The sequence below is a fragment of the Hyperolius riggenbachi genome, chromosome 7 (assembly GCF_040937935.1).
Source record: "Hyperolius riggenbachi isolate aHypRig1 chromosome 7, aHypRig1.pri, whole genome shotgun sequence".
NCBI classification, from domain to species: Eukaryota; Metazoa; Chordata; class Amphibia; order Anura; family Hyperoliidae; genus Hyperolius; species Hyperolius riggenbachi.
The window spans coordinates 296,886,737-296,905,824 of NC_090652.1; the positions used below are offsets into that span (position 1 = coordinate 296,886,737).

Here is a 19,088-nt window from a genome sequence, read left to right on the forward strand (position 1 = left end):
CACTAACTAAAACCTTTTTTTTTTTTTTACGTAAGTACCGTAATCCTTTAAGTCAGTTAAGGAGAGATAACTCCTGAGTTCAGTAATTTAAGGAGGGATTAATCATGAGTTTAGTCAGTTAAGGAGGAAAGCATTGTGAGTTAACCTCCCTGGCGGTAAGCCCGGGCTGAGCTCGGGCTAAGCCGCCGCGGAGGATTTCTCAGGCCCTGGTGGGCCGATTTGCATATTTTTTTCTTGTTACACACCGATCGCTGCCTCTTCGCGCCGATTTGCCACTACCCGCCGCGCCGCCCCCCGACCCCTTGCGCAGCCTGGCCAATCACCTCCAGGCAGCACTAAGGTGTGGATCGGGATTCCCTCCGACGCCATGACATGTATGATGTCGATGACAAGGCTAGCTACATGATTTTTTTTTTATTTTAAAGTGCTGCGCCGCCCCCCTGGTGATTTTATTGTAACGCCAGGGGGGTTAATGAGAAGGTAAGGTGAGTTAATTCAACAAAACAATTTTGTGAATCAGCCCCAGAGAGTTGTAAAGATAAGTAAGCGATGGTCACTGAAATTGTAGCATGTGTGATCAGCATAATGCTAGTTTTTTGTGGTCTGTTTTATGTGCTGTTTTGATGGTAGAGATAGCCATAGTCGTGATGCATTTGTCTGCCAATAGTAGGAGATGAGCTCATTTAGCTATTCTGCAGACAATACCACACATGTAAGATTTCAGTCTGCTGAAGCAGTGCCCGTTGATGTTGTTCCAGCAGATATGAGTGTGAGAACAACAGATCAGTGAATCGAGAATGTCCATATGTTTCCTGTTGATTCCATAAACCTACAAAGCTAGCTCAGTGCTCACGTAAGAGATCGGCTGTTGGTTTGGTGTGGTGGTTAATTGTGGTCTTTCAAAATCTGCCACTTATCTGTTGATCAGGTCAGTAAGTGGTCAATCTCAATATCAAGTCCATGATCACATTTTATACCGAGATTTCATAACAAACTCGACTAACAAGTTAAAAAAAACATGCAAAACTTCACAATAACTCGTCTTGGTATTCAACACAACCGTTCTCTAAAATTAAAAAAACATGTTCTATAGGTGATGTTCTTTTATACAAGATTCTGCCATAGAGTGCTTTTTCAAATGGTCTAAAGGAGGGGTCATGTGGTGATGTCATCACGTGCTTCTCTGTCACAGGGCTATAAGGGGCGTTTCTGAGACCAAACTTGAGATGCTTAACAACACTATAAAAACAGCAGTCTACTGCTTATCAGAAAACTTGCTGACCGACAGCTCCAACACTATACTCTGTACTTTGTCATGCAAAACTGCACCAATCCTGATAGTAAAATTGTTCTTTTTACGACATGAACCTCATTGGGATGGGGCAACTTAATATCTGTATCTGGAATGCAACTGTTCATACAATATATTGATTTCTTGTGAGGCAGCTGCCAACATGGAGTTAAACCTCTCGCTAACAAGCGATTATAGTTGCCTGACCCACATCTGACCCTCCTAATGAAGCTGTGACCTCCGCCAGAAATAATACACATCTTACCAAGATGCCGTTTGTATGAAAACTAACGCTATCAGGTTCTACAAAATCGGCAGTGGCCCTCCGGACTGACCTTTGCCTACTAATGTCTTAAATCAGCCCGCCTGGCAAACAGCCAGTTAACTCACCACCGAAAAGTTGTGTGCCGTACAGTTGTCCCCACTGAAGTTACAGCTTTTAAGCATCTCCGCCAGCTGGTGACCTGTCCGGTTGACTATTTCCAGCATGTTCGGGTCCGAGTAATTTAAATCCCCGGGTCGGTGCTCCTTGCGGTCTTTCGGCGGAAGTCCCGTGAGGTTGGCCAAGTGGTAAATGTCGGCGTCCGACAGTGCCGAGTGCCGGAAGCGGTTGATGTTACATATGGTGACGGCCGGGAAAATCATCTCGGTCATCACTTCTTCGTCCACGGAGGTGACGTGGGGGTGTTCGAGGTAATACAAGGCACACTTCGCCGCCTGGTAGAGAAAAAACAGCAACGATGCCAGAAACGCCAGTGCCCACAGGCTCTGCTTGATGCCCAGTCTACCAGTCCTGAAGATGTGCCGCAATCCGTGCAGAGTGCTGGTGCTGGCAAAACCTGCCAAGTCCCGGCTACCAGAGGCATCCTCGTCCCCGATCAAGCTCTCCCTCTCCCCTTCCTCTTTCTCCTTCTGATTCCCATCCTCGTCTGCAAACTTGATCTTGCAGACTATCTCGATGGGCATTGGCAAGCAAGATTAGGGAGACAGGGCTTCCGAGGGGTATTCAGAACCAAGGAGAACCCCTTTACCCCGTATCCCCTCCACACGTCCCGGAACCACTGCTGTCCCAAAGCACTTTTCCCTTTTCCGATATGAAAACGCTGACCAAATAGTCTCTTTCTATTTTGGATCCCTCACTTCTCCTCTCTCTTTCTCCTGTGTTTGCCCGAAAGATAGAAAGAAAGAAAAAACAGAAGAGCAGAGGAACCGGGAGAAGAAGAAAACAAGACTGATTAGAGAGAAACCAGGGCAAGAAGAGAAGACGAAGGCTTTTCTCCGCTCCTAAGAGATGTTCAATTCAGCACGGTCCTTCTTTCCTTTAAGGTTGGTCTCCCAGTGACTTTGCTTATCTCGGCGAGCACAGCTGTGCGAGGGATGGAAATCTTGTCTTCTTCGCTGCTTTCTCTCCTAGCGCAGGCAGCAGAGCATTTAAACAACTGCTAAGACAATCCCCTGTCTGAGGGACGAAGAGGGATCCCCCATATTACAAGGCAGGAGAGGAGGGGGCAGTAACAGCTCAGTGTGTGTCTATGTGTGTGTGTATGTATGTGTGTTAGTGTGTGTGTGTGTGAGAGAGGGAGAGCAGTACAAGTCTGAATGAAATGCCTCCAGCAGCTCTCTGGCCAGCGAGTTACAGGCAGGCGGGGTGGAGGCTGCACACTATGTTCTGAAGTCAGCTCGCCACACTTGTTTGAATAACTGTATTGGGTGAGAGCGCGGCTTTCGCTGGCGATGCCAAGAAGGATCTCCGCCGCACCGCAATGTTTTCCCTAAACTCTTCCCCCCCCCCCCTGCCGCTTTCTCCTTCCCAGATTAAAGTGGACCTGAACCCTTGCACAGGACAGTAGGAAAACATTGAGGAATACACCCTGTATGTATTTAGAGAGTTTATCCCAATTCACCCTCATTTGTGACTAATCACAAATTGTAATTTGATCTCTTCAGCTGTGTTAGCTGCCTGCCACAGCAGAGAGGTAATTGATAAACACAGGATGTTAACCCTATGTCTGCTTCCATGAAAGCAGGAAGTGGACTCTGCAGATTTTTTTTTTTTGCAGGATTTGTATCAGCTGTAACAAAGAAATGTTTTACTTTAAAGGTTATCATGCTGTTGCGTATCTGTTAGAGCAGAGAAGACGTTCTGAGTTCAGGTCCGCTGTAGACAGAGATGGCTTATTAGGAGTGGAAATGGTAAAACATTTTTTTTTAAATAAACAAAAACTAAATCTGTAGATTAATTTGCAACACAAAGAAAAACACTTTTGAAGCAGCTGCAAGGCAGAAAGCTGGTGCATTCGCATGCATCGCGTCGAGATTTTTTTATTGGCACATTATTTATAGCACAGAGCACTTTTTTTTCTTTTCACATACAATATTATTTAGTGATGCTTGATTTTTATACAAATGTGAAAAAGGCTTCAACTGCAGTTTTTGGTTTGTAATTAAAAAAAAAAAAAAAAAGGTTGCAAGCATGGTTCAACAAAAAGAGAAAAAGAACATTTGGGCTTTCTTCATATTTCAAAGAAGCCGGGACATACTATTAAAGCAGAACTCTAGTTAAAGGATAAGTATTGTAAAAAATTGTAAAATGCAAAAGGCATGTGTATAAAATGCCCATCTGTTCCAGAGTGAAATGCACGAAAAATGTATTTTTTCCTATGTTGGTGTCACTAGTAGGTTAGTAAAAATCTGGCAGATCTGACTAGGTTTTGGACTAGTCCATCTCCTCATAGGGGTTTCCTTAATCTTCAAAAGCAGTTAGGCTGCTTTCACAGTGGGACGTTACAGGCACACGTTAGAGCAGCCTGTAACGCACTCCCACCGCAAAGCAATGAAAAATCAATGGGCTGTTCACAGTGCCCACGTTGCGTTACACAGTAACGCTTCACGTCAAGACAACGTACTGCATGCAGTACTTTATACGCGGCTAAGACGCGTTAGACTGTTTGCAGATGCTCAGTATGGTTGTTTTTTTTTATTTTAGGGGCGGAGAGGAGGCGGGGAGAGGCCGCTACGTAGCCAGGCAAATGGCTACTTGGCATTCACTGCACTTGCAGTGTTTACTCTTTGGAACGGCCGCAGATTGGCTGGCGGGACCACGTGATGCGGAGAGCTCCGCTCACGTGGTCTCCGCAGCGCCTCCGGCAGAGCAGGCGCACCAAGAGCTGCTTGTAACGCGGCTCTTGGTAGCGTCCTGCTCCGACACCACCAGGCGTTGCGTTAGGGGCATGTTATGTGCCTTATAACGTTCCCTAAATGCAACGTCATGGTGTGTAAGTAGCCTAAACAAATGGCATTTGCTCACTCCCACTGACAAATAGTCTGCAAACTAGTAGAGAGGGCATCCAACATACAGTATTTCCGTGGATTGCTTTTGTCAAGAATAAAGTTGATCCTGGGAATCCCCCCATAAGGCGATGGACTAGTCCACAGTCTGTCAAATGTGGCACAAGAAGAAAGGAAGAAAGTAATTTATAGCACATTTTACTCTGGGAGGAAGGTACTTCGTATAATGAGTATGTGTACACATGGATTTTAAAATGTACGATTTTTGACGATAGTTGTCCTTTGAACTGTTTTGCGTTGGCCACAGAAAACAAAACAAAAAAAAACAAAAAAAAAAACAGACGTACGGTAATTGTTTTCAATTTAGCCAAGATAAAATAAAACTGGCTATTATTCAAATCTCAGATACGCGTCATGCGGACGCGCTTTACGGCGGGGAATGCGGAAGAAGAGGAAGCTTTGCCGGAAGACGACTGCTAGTCAGCCGAAAACTAAACTTAGCCGCGGAGGGAGACCGGAGGGCACTGAAGGACCGCCGCGGGCACAGGAAGGCTGCAGGAAGCTTGGGAAAGCCCCAGGTAAGTGAATTTTTTTTTACCCACAGTTAAGGTTCCCTTTAACCACTTGAGCACCAGAGCAATTTTCACCTTTGAGCGCTCCTCCCATTCATTAGCCTATAACTTTATCACTACTTATCACAATGAACTGATCTATATCTTGTTTTTTCCGCCACCAATTAGGCTTTCTTTGGGAGCTACTTTACTATAAATGCATTTTAACAGGAAGAATAAGAAAAAAACGGAAAAAAATCATTATTTCTCAGTTTTCGGCCATTATAGTGCGGACAGCGGCGGTACCACCAGGGGAGGTACGTGCTTCTACGCCCCTGGTGGTAAAGTGGTTAACACGTCAATATCTTATCAGAGCTTACCTACACAACCTGTTCATAGTATTCAAACTGTGTTGTCCCTCATACTACACGCAAGTGCTAAAATTGGCCAGTCACTGGCCTATCAAAATTGGATGTGTGTATGTACCTTAAAGCCTAGTACACACATTCAATTTTGATTAGCCAATGATTGGCCAGTTTTTTCTCCTCCTTGCAGTATGAGAGACAACAGGTTTTGGATATTAAGAAAAGTTTGTGTAGATAAGTTCTCATACTACACGAAGGTGGGAGAATTGGTTAGTGATTGGCTAATGAAAATTGAAGGAATGTATTTGACTTAATTATGTTCCAAGGCCACATCTGGATTATGGAATTCAGTTCTGGGCACCGCATAACAAGAAGGACATTGCAGTTTTGAAACAGGTGCAGACGCACCACAATATTGATTAGAAGGATGGTAGGTCTCACTTATCAGGAACAGTTAGATAAACTGGGCTTATTTTTCATTATAACCTGAAATCTTGCTGCATAATTTGCTTAGCTACTGTTTTGCGCAAGTGATTTTACCGTGATTAGTGTGGTTAAAATCCCTGTACACTTCCGCGATTCAGATCAATCGCGATCAGCGCTTTATTAAGCACTGTACCGCGATCTCTCTAGAATCGCAGCAAAATGCTGCAGGTAACACGTTTTGGGATTGGCGCTAATCGCCCGCAATCGGCTCCAATTGCAGCAGTGAGATCACTGCCATAGGGTTAGAATAGCACTAGCGGTTTAAAAAGCACTGGCGCTTCGGCGATTAGCGGGAATCCCCCGCTAATCGCCGTAGTGAGAATGGGCCCTTTAAAGTGTAACTGTCGGGCATAAAATCAATTCTTTATTTTTATCTGGTAAACAAGTCATAAGGATGCTAATCAGGCAATCCAAGAGTTAAAATCTCTATTACTTTTCTTAAATATATATAAATGATCATTCCCCAGTTTACCCGACTCTTATTTGGTACGTTGCCGCACAAAGGAAGTTGCAGGGCATGCTGGGTTGTCTTTTTTGCTTCTTTATTCCCCTTCAGACTTAACTAATGTACAGAAGCAAAAAAGGACAACCCAGCATGCCCTGCAACTTCCTGTTTGCGGCAACGTACCAAATAAGTGTCAGGTAAACTGGGGAATGATCATTTATAAACAAGAAAAGTAATAGAGATTTTAATGTTTGGATTGCCGATTAGCATCCTTATTACTTGTTTACCACATAAAAATAAAGAATTGATTTTTGATTTTATGCCCGACAGTTACACTTTAAGCAGGAAAATGGCAAGAAAGAAGGATTTTGTAAAATGAAGTTAGTAATGACATCCTCCACATTCCTCTGACTATAAAGATAGTAGTAGCAGTAGGGTATTGTACCATGTTAGCCATCAGTAAAAGCAAGAAGTTTAAAATGGAATTATCCTGATTTCAAACTTCTTGCTTTTCCTATAAAGAAGAACTTTAACCAAGGACTGATCTTCATCCCAATCAGTGGATGATACCCCCTTCCCCACTAGAAATCTCTATTTTTTTCCAGAATAGATCATCAGGGGGCTCTATTTGGCTGATATTGTGGTGAAACCCCTCCTACAGTGTAAAGTCAGGGCCATGGCCATGACAGTTTCCTTTCTGTAAAACTTGTTGCATTGTGGGAAATACTGCTAATCAAGCAGTATCTCCCTCTGTGCATGGAACGCTCAGAAACAAACATTCCACAGGGATGCATCTGCCAACAGTAAAGATGTCGCCACCAGTGATAGATTTTACAATGTAAATCAGTGAGAGGAAAGATTTAACAATGGGCTATCACTGAGTTTTTATAATTTATAAATGAATATTGTAAAAAATAATCAATTTTATTAACAACATTATTTTCACTACAGGTCCTCTTTAAAACGTCTGAGGGAGATCCCTCAATGCTTTCCTACATGCTAGTGGCTAGGGATGGTCAATTAAATGCTAATAATATTGTAAATGTAGGTAGCGTACAACTGGAGAGATAAAATTAACTTTCTGTTGCTTTTGATTGGCCCACACCGATTTGAGCAATGTGCCCCTTTCCAAGCCCAAAAAAACCTGGTGACATATTAGCTTTTTGGCTTGAAAAAAGGCACATTACCCCAAACCGGCAGGCTGTTGGCAATACAGCTTTACATGTTTGCACCTTATTGAACAATACATTTGTACTATTGAACTGTTGAGCCGACTGATTGGAACTTTTCTATATGTCCATGCAATGATATCTCCAAGCAGTGCTGTACTCTGAGCTGGAGGAACTTGTGGTTTTTACACAGATGACGAGCCAGTGGGACAGAAGCATGTGGGATAACGGTATGGGCAATAAGGAGTAAGAGAACACGTTTTTATTACATTATTCCAGACTGTTTTACTGTAGGTCAGTGACTCATTACTTAAAGACACGAGGATAAAGGTTCATCTCATGTCAACAATAGCAGCTATCATATTTTATTCAGACATACCGTATTCTTTTTAGTATCCTTTTTTAGCCCACCAATGTTAATGCCTAAGACAGTAAACTGGATTAATTAGCAATGTATGATTTTTATTTTGCATTGTACAGCTGTACTTTTTGCAATAAATCTATTTTAAGGATTGTCATCCATAAAATGAAATTCCATTTACGCACTGCTTTGCGTTTATTTTGTAGTCTACATTCTGACACTGCATTGCAAGCATTCTAATATAATTATAAATGAATGAATTTATGATTATGAATCTTATCTCAGTCAGCTGGCTCTATTCTGGTACATTGCTGATGAGAGGGAAGTTTGTTATCTCTCCTCCCACATTCCTGCTCCTCACTGATTGGCTGAGGGCAGTTCAGTGTGACACGAGACTGGGAAGGGTTAAACACCTCACCTCTCTGCAGAAGCTGCTGAAATATGATCTATGCAGTGCTCACATGTGTTTACAAAGCAAGCTGGATGTGACAGTGCATTTCCTAGTGGCTAGTGGCTGGACAGTGTAATGGTTAAGGGCTCTGCCTCTGACACAGGAGACCAGGGTTCGAATCTCGGCTCTGCCTGTTCAGTAAGCCAGCACTTATTCAGTAGGAGACCTTGGGCAAGACTACCTAGCACTGATACTGCCTATAGAGTCCGCCAGGAGAAAAGCGCGATATAAATGTTCTGTGTTTGTAGTACAGAGTTCAGTGGGGAGGAGGGATGGCAATGCATACACCATTTCAGGCAGGAGAAACAAGAGTAAGGGAGGAAATGACATCAGAATTGTCTTCAGTCAGAGGCAGTAAAGATGGAAAATGCCTGGAAGAGTTTTTTCTTTATTTACTATATAAAATTCACTGAAATAAAAAAAACGGACATTAAAATACATATTTTATGTAAGTAGAACAAGTATTTATCTACTTATTTACCTGGGATACTATAGCTGTCTCTGCTGCTTTAAAAAAGCACCTGGTGGTTGGCTCCTGTACTACAAGTTTTTGTTCAGCAGAGAGCCCTGTGCAGTACCTCTCTCTGCCATCACCTTGCCTTTTCTGCCTTCCTCACTGCTTGCTGTATATTTATTTCTATGGATGGAACACTGTGAACTTGTCAACAATGTGAATATAATTATCGCAGATTAATACCGACGGGAGGTCTACATTTATCATGTCTGATGATTTTAAAAAGTTCCGTTAACAACATTTGATTTTTGAATACATTTGATTAGCATGAAAGTTGAATATAAATAGCTGACTCCTAAAAATCCCAAGAAACCCCCTAAGAGCCGGACGCTGGGTGTCTGTCTGTTTAAACAATTCGTTGATTATAATTAGGGGTATTGAGTCAAAGCCACCCCATCAGAACAACTACATCTCTCTACTATATCTATCAATAGACAGTGTATTTAGTCTTCTGGTTCTTCCTGCTTTATGGAAATGTGGTTTTGTCAGAACAAAAGTGTAGAGAGGCCGGGTTGACTGTGGCAGGCATGCTTCTCCAACCAATAGAAATGACGCTCTCCCAGAAGGCGCTATGGGAGTTTGAGCTATTGTTATCTTGTGGTGGACCGCCTCCAAATGCCCCTCCCCTCCCACATGGGACCATGCTGGCACATGATGCATGCATACCTCCCAACTTTTTGAGATGAGAAAGAGGGACACTTAAGCCACGCCCCTTCCACACCCCTGATCACACCCCCGTCATACCCCTAGTCACGTATACCATAAAAATTTCATAAGAAAAATATGTTGTTTTATAATTCAAACCACACTGGTCTTTTCTATCCTGGTTCATTTTCCTTCATATTAACATTTTAAAATTGGTAATATATCAATTTAAAGAGAACCCGAGGTGTGTTTAAAGAATGTTATCTGCATACAGAGGCTGGATCTGCCTATACAGCCCAGCCTCTGTTGCTATCCCAAACCCCACTAAGGTCCCCCTGCACTCTGCAATCCCTCATAAATCACAGCTGTGCTGTGAGGCTGTATTTACATCTGTAGTGTCAGTCTCAGCTGTTCCCCCGCCTCCTGCATAGCTCCGGTCCCTGCCCCCATCCCTTCCCTCCAATCAGCAGGGAGGGAAGGGATGCAGGCGGGGACTGGAGTTCTGCAGGAGGCGGGGAGAGCAGCAGACTGACACTATAGAGATAAACACAGCCAGCTCTGACAAGCTGTTTGTCAGCAGCGTGGCTGTGATTTCAGAGTGCAGGGGGACCTTAGGGGGGTTTGGGATAGCAACAGAGGTTGGACTGTATAGGCAGATCCAGCTTCTGTATGCAGATAATATTCTTCAAACCCACCTCGGGTTCTCTTTAAAGGATGGGAATACAGTTAAGAGTCAATCAACACACATTTTTTTAGTAGAGAGATATATATATTTACATAGAAAGAGGGACAAATAAGGAGGGCGGAGGGACAGGGCTCCCAAATAGGGACTGTCCCTCCAAAAGAGGGACAGTTGGGAGCTATGTGCATGGCAATATCATCTTCAAGTTTGGACTGTTGACATCCAAATCCCTGGGCCCTGGATATATGAAGGACTTGCTGAAACTGCACCATACCTCTCACAACCTCAGATCAGCAGAATCCATATGTTTGGTCACTCCCAGAGTGCACCTCAAAACCTTTGGAGCCAGAGCTTTCTGTCATGCTGCCCCTACCCTTTGGAATTCCCTACCACCCCCAGGAAAGACAGCTCCATTCCTGGGGTTATTCAAAACCAGACTGAAAAGCCACCTGTTTAGCCTGGCATTTGCAGACTTATAGGATTCGTCCTCTGTACCACAATTTACCAATCAATCAAATACTGGTCTGAGACATGCTTATGCACATTGAGTCCTACAGGAGAAAATGCTTTACAAATGTTTATTGTTGGTATCTTCACCAATTATAAACTAAGTATTGAGGTATTTAATATGGAGGGGGGCTCAGATGAAAAATTTCTATCACCTTTAAATATTGTTTTGCTATGTTTAGCTATTTCCCCGACATTGCTGTGTTCTATTTTAGACAGATAGAAATAGTTTTTAATTTTCCCAACCATTTTTACTAGATTAAAAACAAAACAAAAAAGATAGTATAATGAAAGGTGAGAAGGGGTCATTTAATAATAGCAGGGAATGTGCTTTGGAAATGAAGTAGGATTAGCTCAGCAAATCAAAGATTCAAAGTGTAAGTGAACACATGAATTAACCTGAACTCTTGTAAAGAACACAAGGAAAACAAAGAGAAATCCACCCTGTGTTTTTTTAGAGGAAAGAGTCTGTCTAATACCCCCTCATCTGTAATCTGTAATCACAAATGTAATTTGATCTGTCAACTGTGTCCACACAGAAATTCAGCAGTGCTGGGCAGACACAACTAATATGTAAACAAAGGATGTTAACCCTTTGTCTGCTTCCATAAAAGCAGGAAGTAGATACACTGCATATTTACTGCAGGAGCTCTGTAAGCTGTAACAAATACATGGTTTTCAGTACAGGTTATTATGCTGTTGCATAATCCTTCTCTATGCCCCTTTGTATCCTCCTCCTCGCCCCTTTGTGTCTCCCTGTGTCCTCCATTTGTCCCTCTGTGACCTCCGGTCAGTGGCTGGATGGTGTAATGGTTAAGGGCTCTGCCTCTGAAACGGGAGACCTGGGATCGAATCTCGGCTCTGCCTGTTCAGTAAGCCAGCACCTGTTCAGTAGGAGACCTTAGGCAAGTCTCCCTAACACTGCTACTGCCTATAGGGCGCGCCCTAGTGGCTGCTGCTCTGGCGCTTTGAGTCCGCCAGGAGAAAAGCCCAATATAAATGTTATTTGTCTTGTCTAGTCTCCTCTGCATGGGCACAGTACAGGGAGTCCCCGACATTGCGGCGGGTTGGAGGTTCGTATTGGCAGGCGTTCACAAGTTAGGAACTCCCTTCATTTGGATGATAAGACGCAGACTTTTTACCCCACTTTTGTTTGAGAAAAAGTGAGTCTTACAGTCCAAAAAATACAGTACTTATTGTTGACTATGCTGGGAGATTTATACCCAATCTCTGCCTCTCTAAGGCTCCGTAACTGAAGATGCTGGCTCTTTATTAATAAATCTTTATTGAACAAGCTGAACACTGTACAAAGATGGCATCTTTCTTTCGGAACACAGGAATGCCTACACTAAACAGGTGAATACAGGGTTCTGTACTCTGGAAGGGAGTTGGAAGCCAAAAGTGTATAAGGCCAGTGTGTTACAGGTAACGTGATTAAAAATGTGAAAGCACAATGAGAGTTTGTTAGGAAATCATTATTTTTACCCCATGGCACATGAGGGATAATGTGTTCTCTTTTTCCTCTGTTTATGTTTCTTTTTGTAATTTACTACTTTTTAGTTTTTTGTTTTTTTTATTTTTATTACTAGATCTCATTTTATTTTGACTGTTGAAATGTATTGGTCTTTTTGGATATGACTGATTTGTTGTATATGTGCCACAATAAAATGATTTAAAAACAAACAAACTGGTGAATGCGGTTTAGGTAAGTATGATTATACTCTGAATATATTATTACCTTGCTGTTAGGCCTCTTTCACAGTGCGACGTTAAAGTCGCACGTTAGAAAATTTTATAACACAGAGTAACGGACAGCAATACTAAGTTTGTGTGACATTCACAGTGCACGCTTTGCGTTAGTGTGTAATGTGAGGCGTTATTAGAAAGTGCTGCATGCTGTGCATTTAGCAATGAATCTGCTGCGTTAGTTTTGTTGCACATGCTCAGTAATGTGTTGTTTTTTTTTATATGCGCCGTTTTCGTTCCATCACTATGCGACGAAAATGGCGCACCAAATGCAGGGCTAAAGAATGCACTATAACGTCCAAGTTATAGTGCACGATGCGTTGCATTAGGGGCACGTTGTGCGACCTTAACATTGCATCAAACGCAACGTCCTGATGGGAAAGTAGCCTTAAAGTAATCACCGAAGGTCCGCACCATCAAAAGTTCAAGTTGCTTTATTTATAACTCTTTAGATAAAATGACATCAGTAGTAGGTCTGCATGATGATGACGCACGGGCGTTTCGACCCTTCTTTCTCAAATCATTGCAGAGTCTGACAACACATCACAAATCACATCTCCTTTTATAGGTCTCTGGAGGACCTGATGGAAGACTTAAGGTGCGTACACACATGAGACTATAGTCGTTTGAAACGATCGTTCCCCGTTCATTTCAAACGACGATCATTTAAAAAAGAGCAGCCAACGACCATTAAAGAGACACTGAAGCGAAAAAAATTATATATGATATAATGAATTGGTTGTGTACTATGAATAATTACTAGAAGATTAGCAGCAAAGAAACTATTCTCATATTTTTATTTTCAGGTATATAGTGTTTTTTCTAACATTGCATCACTCTATATTATGTGCAGATTACACAACACTCAGCATTCAAAATGAGTCTTTCAGAGCAGTCTATGAAGTAATAAACTCTTCTCTGCTAGAGGAAAAGTAAACAGTTCAATTACAGTTCAGATAATAAAAGTCAGATAACAGCCCTCTCCATGACCAAGTTGGTCGGAGAGCTTAATAGCTTTTTTGCATAGAGATAACAACTGGAGTTTCTCAACTCTTCCTGCACTGGAAACAATTAGACTGATGTATCTGATGTTAATGTTTTTTTTCTTAGCTGTACTACACATACAAATCATAATATAATCATTTTTTTTTCGCTTCAGTATCTCTTTAAGTCTAACAACGGACGAGCTAGTTCGTTAAAAATGAACGATCTAGCTTGGCGGATTTTTTCCAACGACGATCGTTTCTAAAAGTAGTACATCGTTGGACACGGTCGTTCGTACTAGGCTTGACATACGCATTTCGCTATTTCTCCATGGAACTTTTCATTTTTTTGCGCAAGCGCAATAGTTTCTTTACGTGATGTAACGTTCGTTCTAACGATCAGATCGTTACACACATTTAAAAGCTAACTTTACTTAGGTCGTTCTTTCGTCAATTAAAAGTTCGTTCATCAATCAAAACGAACGATCGTTGTCGTATGTGTGTACGTAGCTTTACACTGTGCATATTCCTGAATGAAATCCACCAATCAGAAGTATGGATGTAAGCAAATGAGCAAATAAAGTGAAATATGAATAAAACATGTTTATGGAGCAGTTTCCCTACATGCAACAATTTAAATCTGGCGCAAACTAGATACCTAGCTGCCCAAAATCACAATAAATATCCCTCGGTGTAGAGGGAGGAGACTGGCATGTCATGGGCTGCACAGCTATGCAATTGGATTGGCTGTTTCGTGGAAATCCGATTGACAGCAACTCAGTAATTTTAGCCCAATCACAGAACTCGTAAGCATTGAACCAATCAGAGAATACAGATTTTTTTTCCCGTCAAAATCGCATTAACGTGGTAATTTTAGACCAATCACAAATAGTTTTTTTTCTGATTTGCGAATTTTCTTTTCTACCTAATCAAGAAAAGGAGCCAATTAAAGTCCAACGTTTGGAGCTGTTGACTAAGGGAAGGGGGGACGTCGCTTCTGTATGTAAAGGCTCAGTGGCATAGCAATAGGGGATCTGCCGAAGTAGCGAACGCACCAGGGCACCTGGATCAGAGGGACCCAGTAGGGACCGTCCTTCCACAGCTGTATTAGCTCTTTATTGGTCCTATGCTGGTAATGATCACCTCTATATGTGCTCTGATTAGCTGTAACCATTAAAAGACTGTTCCCCTCCCCTGCTTACACCTCTCTGACACTGCAGCTGTCCCCTCCCCTGCCTACACCTCTCTGACACTGCAGCTGTCCCCTCCCTTCCTTACACCTCTCTGACACTGCAGCTGTCCCCTCCCCAGCTCACACCTCTCTGACACTGTAGCTGTCCCCTCCCCTGCTCACACCTCTCTGACACTGCAGCTGTCCCCTCCCCTGCTCACACCTCTCTGACACTGCAGCTGTCCCCTCCCCTGCTAACACCTCTCTGACACTGCAGCTGTCCCCTCCCCTGCCTACACCTCTCCGACACTAAAGCCTTCCCCTCCCCGGCTTATACCTCTCTGACATTAAAGCCTTCCCCTCCCCTGCCTACACCTCTCCGACACTAAAGCCTTCCCCTCCCCAGCTCACACCTCTCTGACACTGAAGCTGTCCCCTCCCCTGCTCACACCTCTCTGACACTGTAGCTGTCCCCTCCCCTGCTCACACCTCTCTGACACTGCAGCTGTCCCCTCCCCTGCTTACACCTCTCTGACACTGCAGCTGTCCCCTCCCCTGCTTACACCTCTCTGACACTGCAGCTGTCCCCTCCCCTTGCTACACCTCTCCGACACTAAAGCCTTCCCCTCCCCGGCTTACACCTCTCTGACACTAAAGCCTTCCCCTCCCCAGCTCACACCTCTCTGACACTGAAGCTGTCCCCTCCCCTGCTCACACCTCTCTGACACTGTAGCTGTCCCCTCCCCTGCTCACACCTCTCTGACACTGCGGCTGTCCCCTACCCTGCTTACACCTCTCTGGCACTGCAGCTGTCTCCTCCCCTGCTTACACCTCTCTGACACTGTAGCTGTCCCCTCCCCTGCTCACACCTCTCTGACACTGCAGCTGTCTCCTCCCCTGCTTACACCTCTCTGACACTGCAGCTGTCCTCCCACTGCTTACACCTCTCTGACACTGCAGCTGTCCCCTCCCCTGCTTACACCTCTCTGACACTGAAGCTGTCCCCTCCCCTGCTCACACCTCTCTGACACTGCAGCTGTCTCCTCCCCTGCTTACACCTCTGACACTGCAGCTGTCCCCTCCCCTGCTTACACCTCTCTGACACTTCAGCTGTCCCCTCCCCTGTTTACACCTCTCTGACACTGCAGCTGTCCCCCTACTGCTTACACCTCTCTGACACTGCAGCTGTCCCCTCCCCTGCTCACACCTCTCTGACACTGCAGCTGTCTCCTCCCCTGCTTACACCTCTCTGACACTGCAGCTGTCCCCTCCCCTGCTTACACCTCTCTGACACTGAAGCTGTCCCCTCCCCTGCTTACACCTCTCTGACACTTCAGCTGTCCCCTCCCCTGCTTACACCTCTCTGACACTGCAGCTGTCCCCCCACTGCTTACACCTCTCTGACACTGCAGCTGTCTCCTCCACTGCTTACACCTCTCTGACACTGCAGCTGTCCCCTCTCCTGCTAACACCTCTCTGACACTGCAGCTGCCCCCTCCCCTGCTAACACCTCTCTGACAATGCAGCTGTCCCCTCCACTGCTTACACCTCTCTGACACTGCAGCTGTCCCCTCCCCTGATTACACCTCTCTGACACTGCAGCTGTCCCCTCCCCTGCTTACACCTCTCTGACACTTCAGCTGTCCCCTCCCCTGCTAACACCTCTCTGACACTGCAGCTGCCCCCTCCCCTGCTAACACCTCTCTGACAATGCAGCTGTCCCCTCCACTGCTTACACCTCTCTGACACTGCAGCGGTCCCCTCCCCTGCTTACACCTCTCTGACACTGCAGCTGTCTCCTCCCCAGCTCACACCTCTCTGACACTGCAGCTACCCCCTCCCCTGCTAACACCTCTCTGACACTGCAGCTGTCTCCTCCCCAGTTCACACCTCTCTGATACTGCAGCTGTCTCCTCCCCTGCTTACACCTCTCTGACAATGCAGCTGTCCCCTCCACTGCTTACACCTCTCTGACACTGCAGCTGTCCCCTCCCCTGCTTACACCTCTCTGACACTGCAGCTGTCCCCTCCCCTGCTTACACCTCTCTGACACTTCAGCTGTCCCCTCCCTTGCTAACACCTCTCTGACACTGCAGCTGCCCCCTCCCCTGCTAACACCTCTCTGACAATGCAGCTGTCCCCTCCACTGCTTACACCTCTCTGACACTGCAGCTGTCCCCTCCCCTGCTTACACCTCTCTGACACTGCAGCTGTCTCCTCCCCAGCTCACACCTCTCTGACACTGCAGCTGTCTGCTCCCCTGCTTACACCTCTCTGACACTGCAGCTGTCCCCTCCCCTGCTTACACCTCTCTGACACTGCAGCTGTCTCCTCCTCTGCTTACACCTTTCTGACACTGCAGCTGTCTCCTCCCCTGCTTACACCTCTCTGACACTGCAGCTGTCTCCTCCCCTGCTTACACCTCTCTGACACTGCAGCTGTCCCCTTCACTGCTTACACCTCTCTGACACTGAAGCTGTCCCCTCCCCTGCTTAGACCTCTCTGACACTGCAGTTGTCCCCTCCCCAGCTTACACCTCTCTGACACTGCAGCCGCCGCCCCCTCCCCCCATTCTTACACCTGACATTGCTGCTGTCTGATCCCCTGCTTACACCACTCTGACACTGCAGCTGTCCTTGGCAGGTCTTGGTGCTCCATATCAAATGTTATGTATTGAGCGCATAGGGGGCCCAATGTTAAAAACTTGCACTGGGGCCCAGAGCTCCTAAGCTATCCTACTGTAGAGGCTGCATGCAGATGGAATGCTGCAAATGGCATGGGGTGGCTTATTATGTAAGTGGACTGCAACTGTACAAAGAAAGACATAAATGGAGGGCTGTCCATAGAAGTGGAGGGTAACACAACAAGGTCGGTCTAGAGGTGGACAACAGTATAAATCTGGCACAAGATGAAAATAAAAAAACAAAACAACAACACAATAACCAAAGAGACAGCTTCAAATCAATACTTTTCTCATCCCCGATAGACTGCAGCACCTGCAGCAGAATCCCCCCCCCCCCCCCCTCTCCAAGTGCAGCCCAGCTGTAAAATGTGAGCGTGAAAACTGGTAGGATGAACAATTAGCAGGACAGACAACTAATGAGGCTCCAGCTGATGTGAGGCATACAGTATCTGTGAGCACGGCTAGCTGGTTCTAATGGATTTACCTGCATGACTTGCACATCAGACTCCTATAGAGCGGATCTATACCTTTGCTGATAAGTGCAAATGCAGCCACTCAATTTCTTGAAGAAGGAGGAGAAAAAAAAACAAATAAGAACGGCTGATCCTCACTAAATACGATTGATCTGAATCTACAACTAAATTAAGTCAATCACAGTGTTGCCATTTAAATTCCACCAGTGCACAAATCAGCCTGGTTCAGCAGAGACTGTGTGACGCTAACTACAGACGTGAAATTTTTGTCGCCCATCAGGGATTGGGAAGCGATCCCTCGGGTGAAAATTTGAGGAACGATGCTGACACAACCTTAGCCTTCAGGCTAGCGATGCTTTCTGTTGTTATGGTGGGGGGTGGAGAATCAGCGCACGACAGAGTGGTTTTGTGCAGGTAGGAGAAATAACAGTTTTGCTTGTGAATTTTGGCCAAAGTCATTTTCTCATCGAAAATCCTATTTTCGATTTCGAGAAAATATTTTTGAAGATCCACAGTACTTTTGCAATATTGTTGAACAAATTTTTCTTTGCGATGTGAAAATTCACGAAACCCGCAAAAAAATGTTTACTGTGAAAAATTTGCAAAAAGCACAAAAAATGTTTATTTTAGTGTACGATCGAATTCTACGTTATTTATGCGAAGATTAATGTGGAAACCGTTAGTGGCCACCTTAAGCCCCGGTTCACATTAGCGTTCCCTGTCCGGATCCGCCTGATCGGATCCGGACCGTATACTGTACAAACGGAACGTACGTTCCGCATAGCAATGTAAAGTCTATGCGGACGTTCACACGCGTCCGTTCCGTACAGTACGGACCGGACTCCGGACACTTTTCCAACATGCGCTATTTTTCGGTCCGGCTCATCCGGCCCACACACCCGGACCGGAGCCTGACTGCACCATCCGGATATAGAAAACCAATGGGAAACGGAAGCACAGAACACACTGGCGACAACTCTGGACGTTCTACCCCACTTCCTATGCGTATTCTAGCGGCCATTTCGGATGGGGACACATGGGCCCAGCATATCTGGAGTGGAGCAGCATTGACACACGTGCTGGAGCGGTTTTAGCAGTATGTCGGAGGTGGAGGTGAGGCCTACAGCGGAGGACCTGATTCTACAGGTGCACCAGGTGCACCTTCTGCAGACCCCAACAAATTTTAAGGTATTTTGTTGTTGTTTTTTTTCCCCCCACGGATCTGGATGGCAGCCTGAAGCAGTCCTGATGCAAACGGACCGGATCCGAATCGGATC

The 19,088-nt window shown here is 45.0% G+C and overlaps 1 protein-coding gene across 9 annotated transcripts in view; it reads right to left on the minus strand.

Annotated features, from left to right (window-relative positions):
- ASIC4 (acid sensing ion channel subunit family member 4) overlaps positions 1–19,088 on the minus strand; it is a 949,912-nt gene that overhangs the window by 432,952 nt on the left and 497,872 nt on the right. For 2 of the 9 annotated variants that reach the window (XM_068246012.1, XM_068246011.1), the window contains exon 1: positions 1,682–2,877. The exons of 6 other annotated variants lie outside the window; for them this stretch is intronic. In XM_068246012.1, coding sequence (XP_068102113.1) covers positions 1,682–2,257 — 576 coding nt within the window. In that variant the 5' untranslated portion in view covers positions 2,258–2,877. Of the gene's footprint in view, positions 1–1,681; positions 2,878–19,088 lie in introns of those variants that run through there. One more of the 9 variants, XM_068246010.1, reaches the window with a different exon arrangement.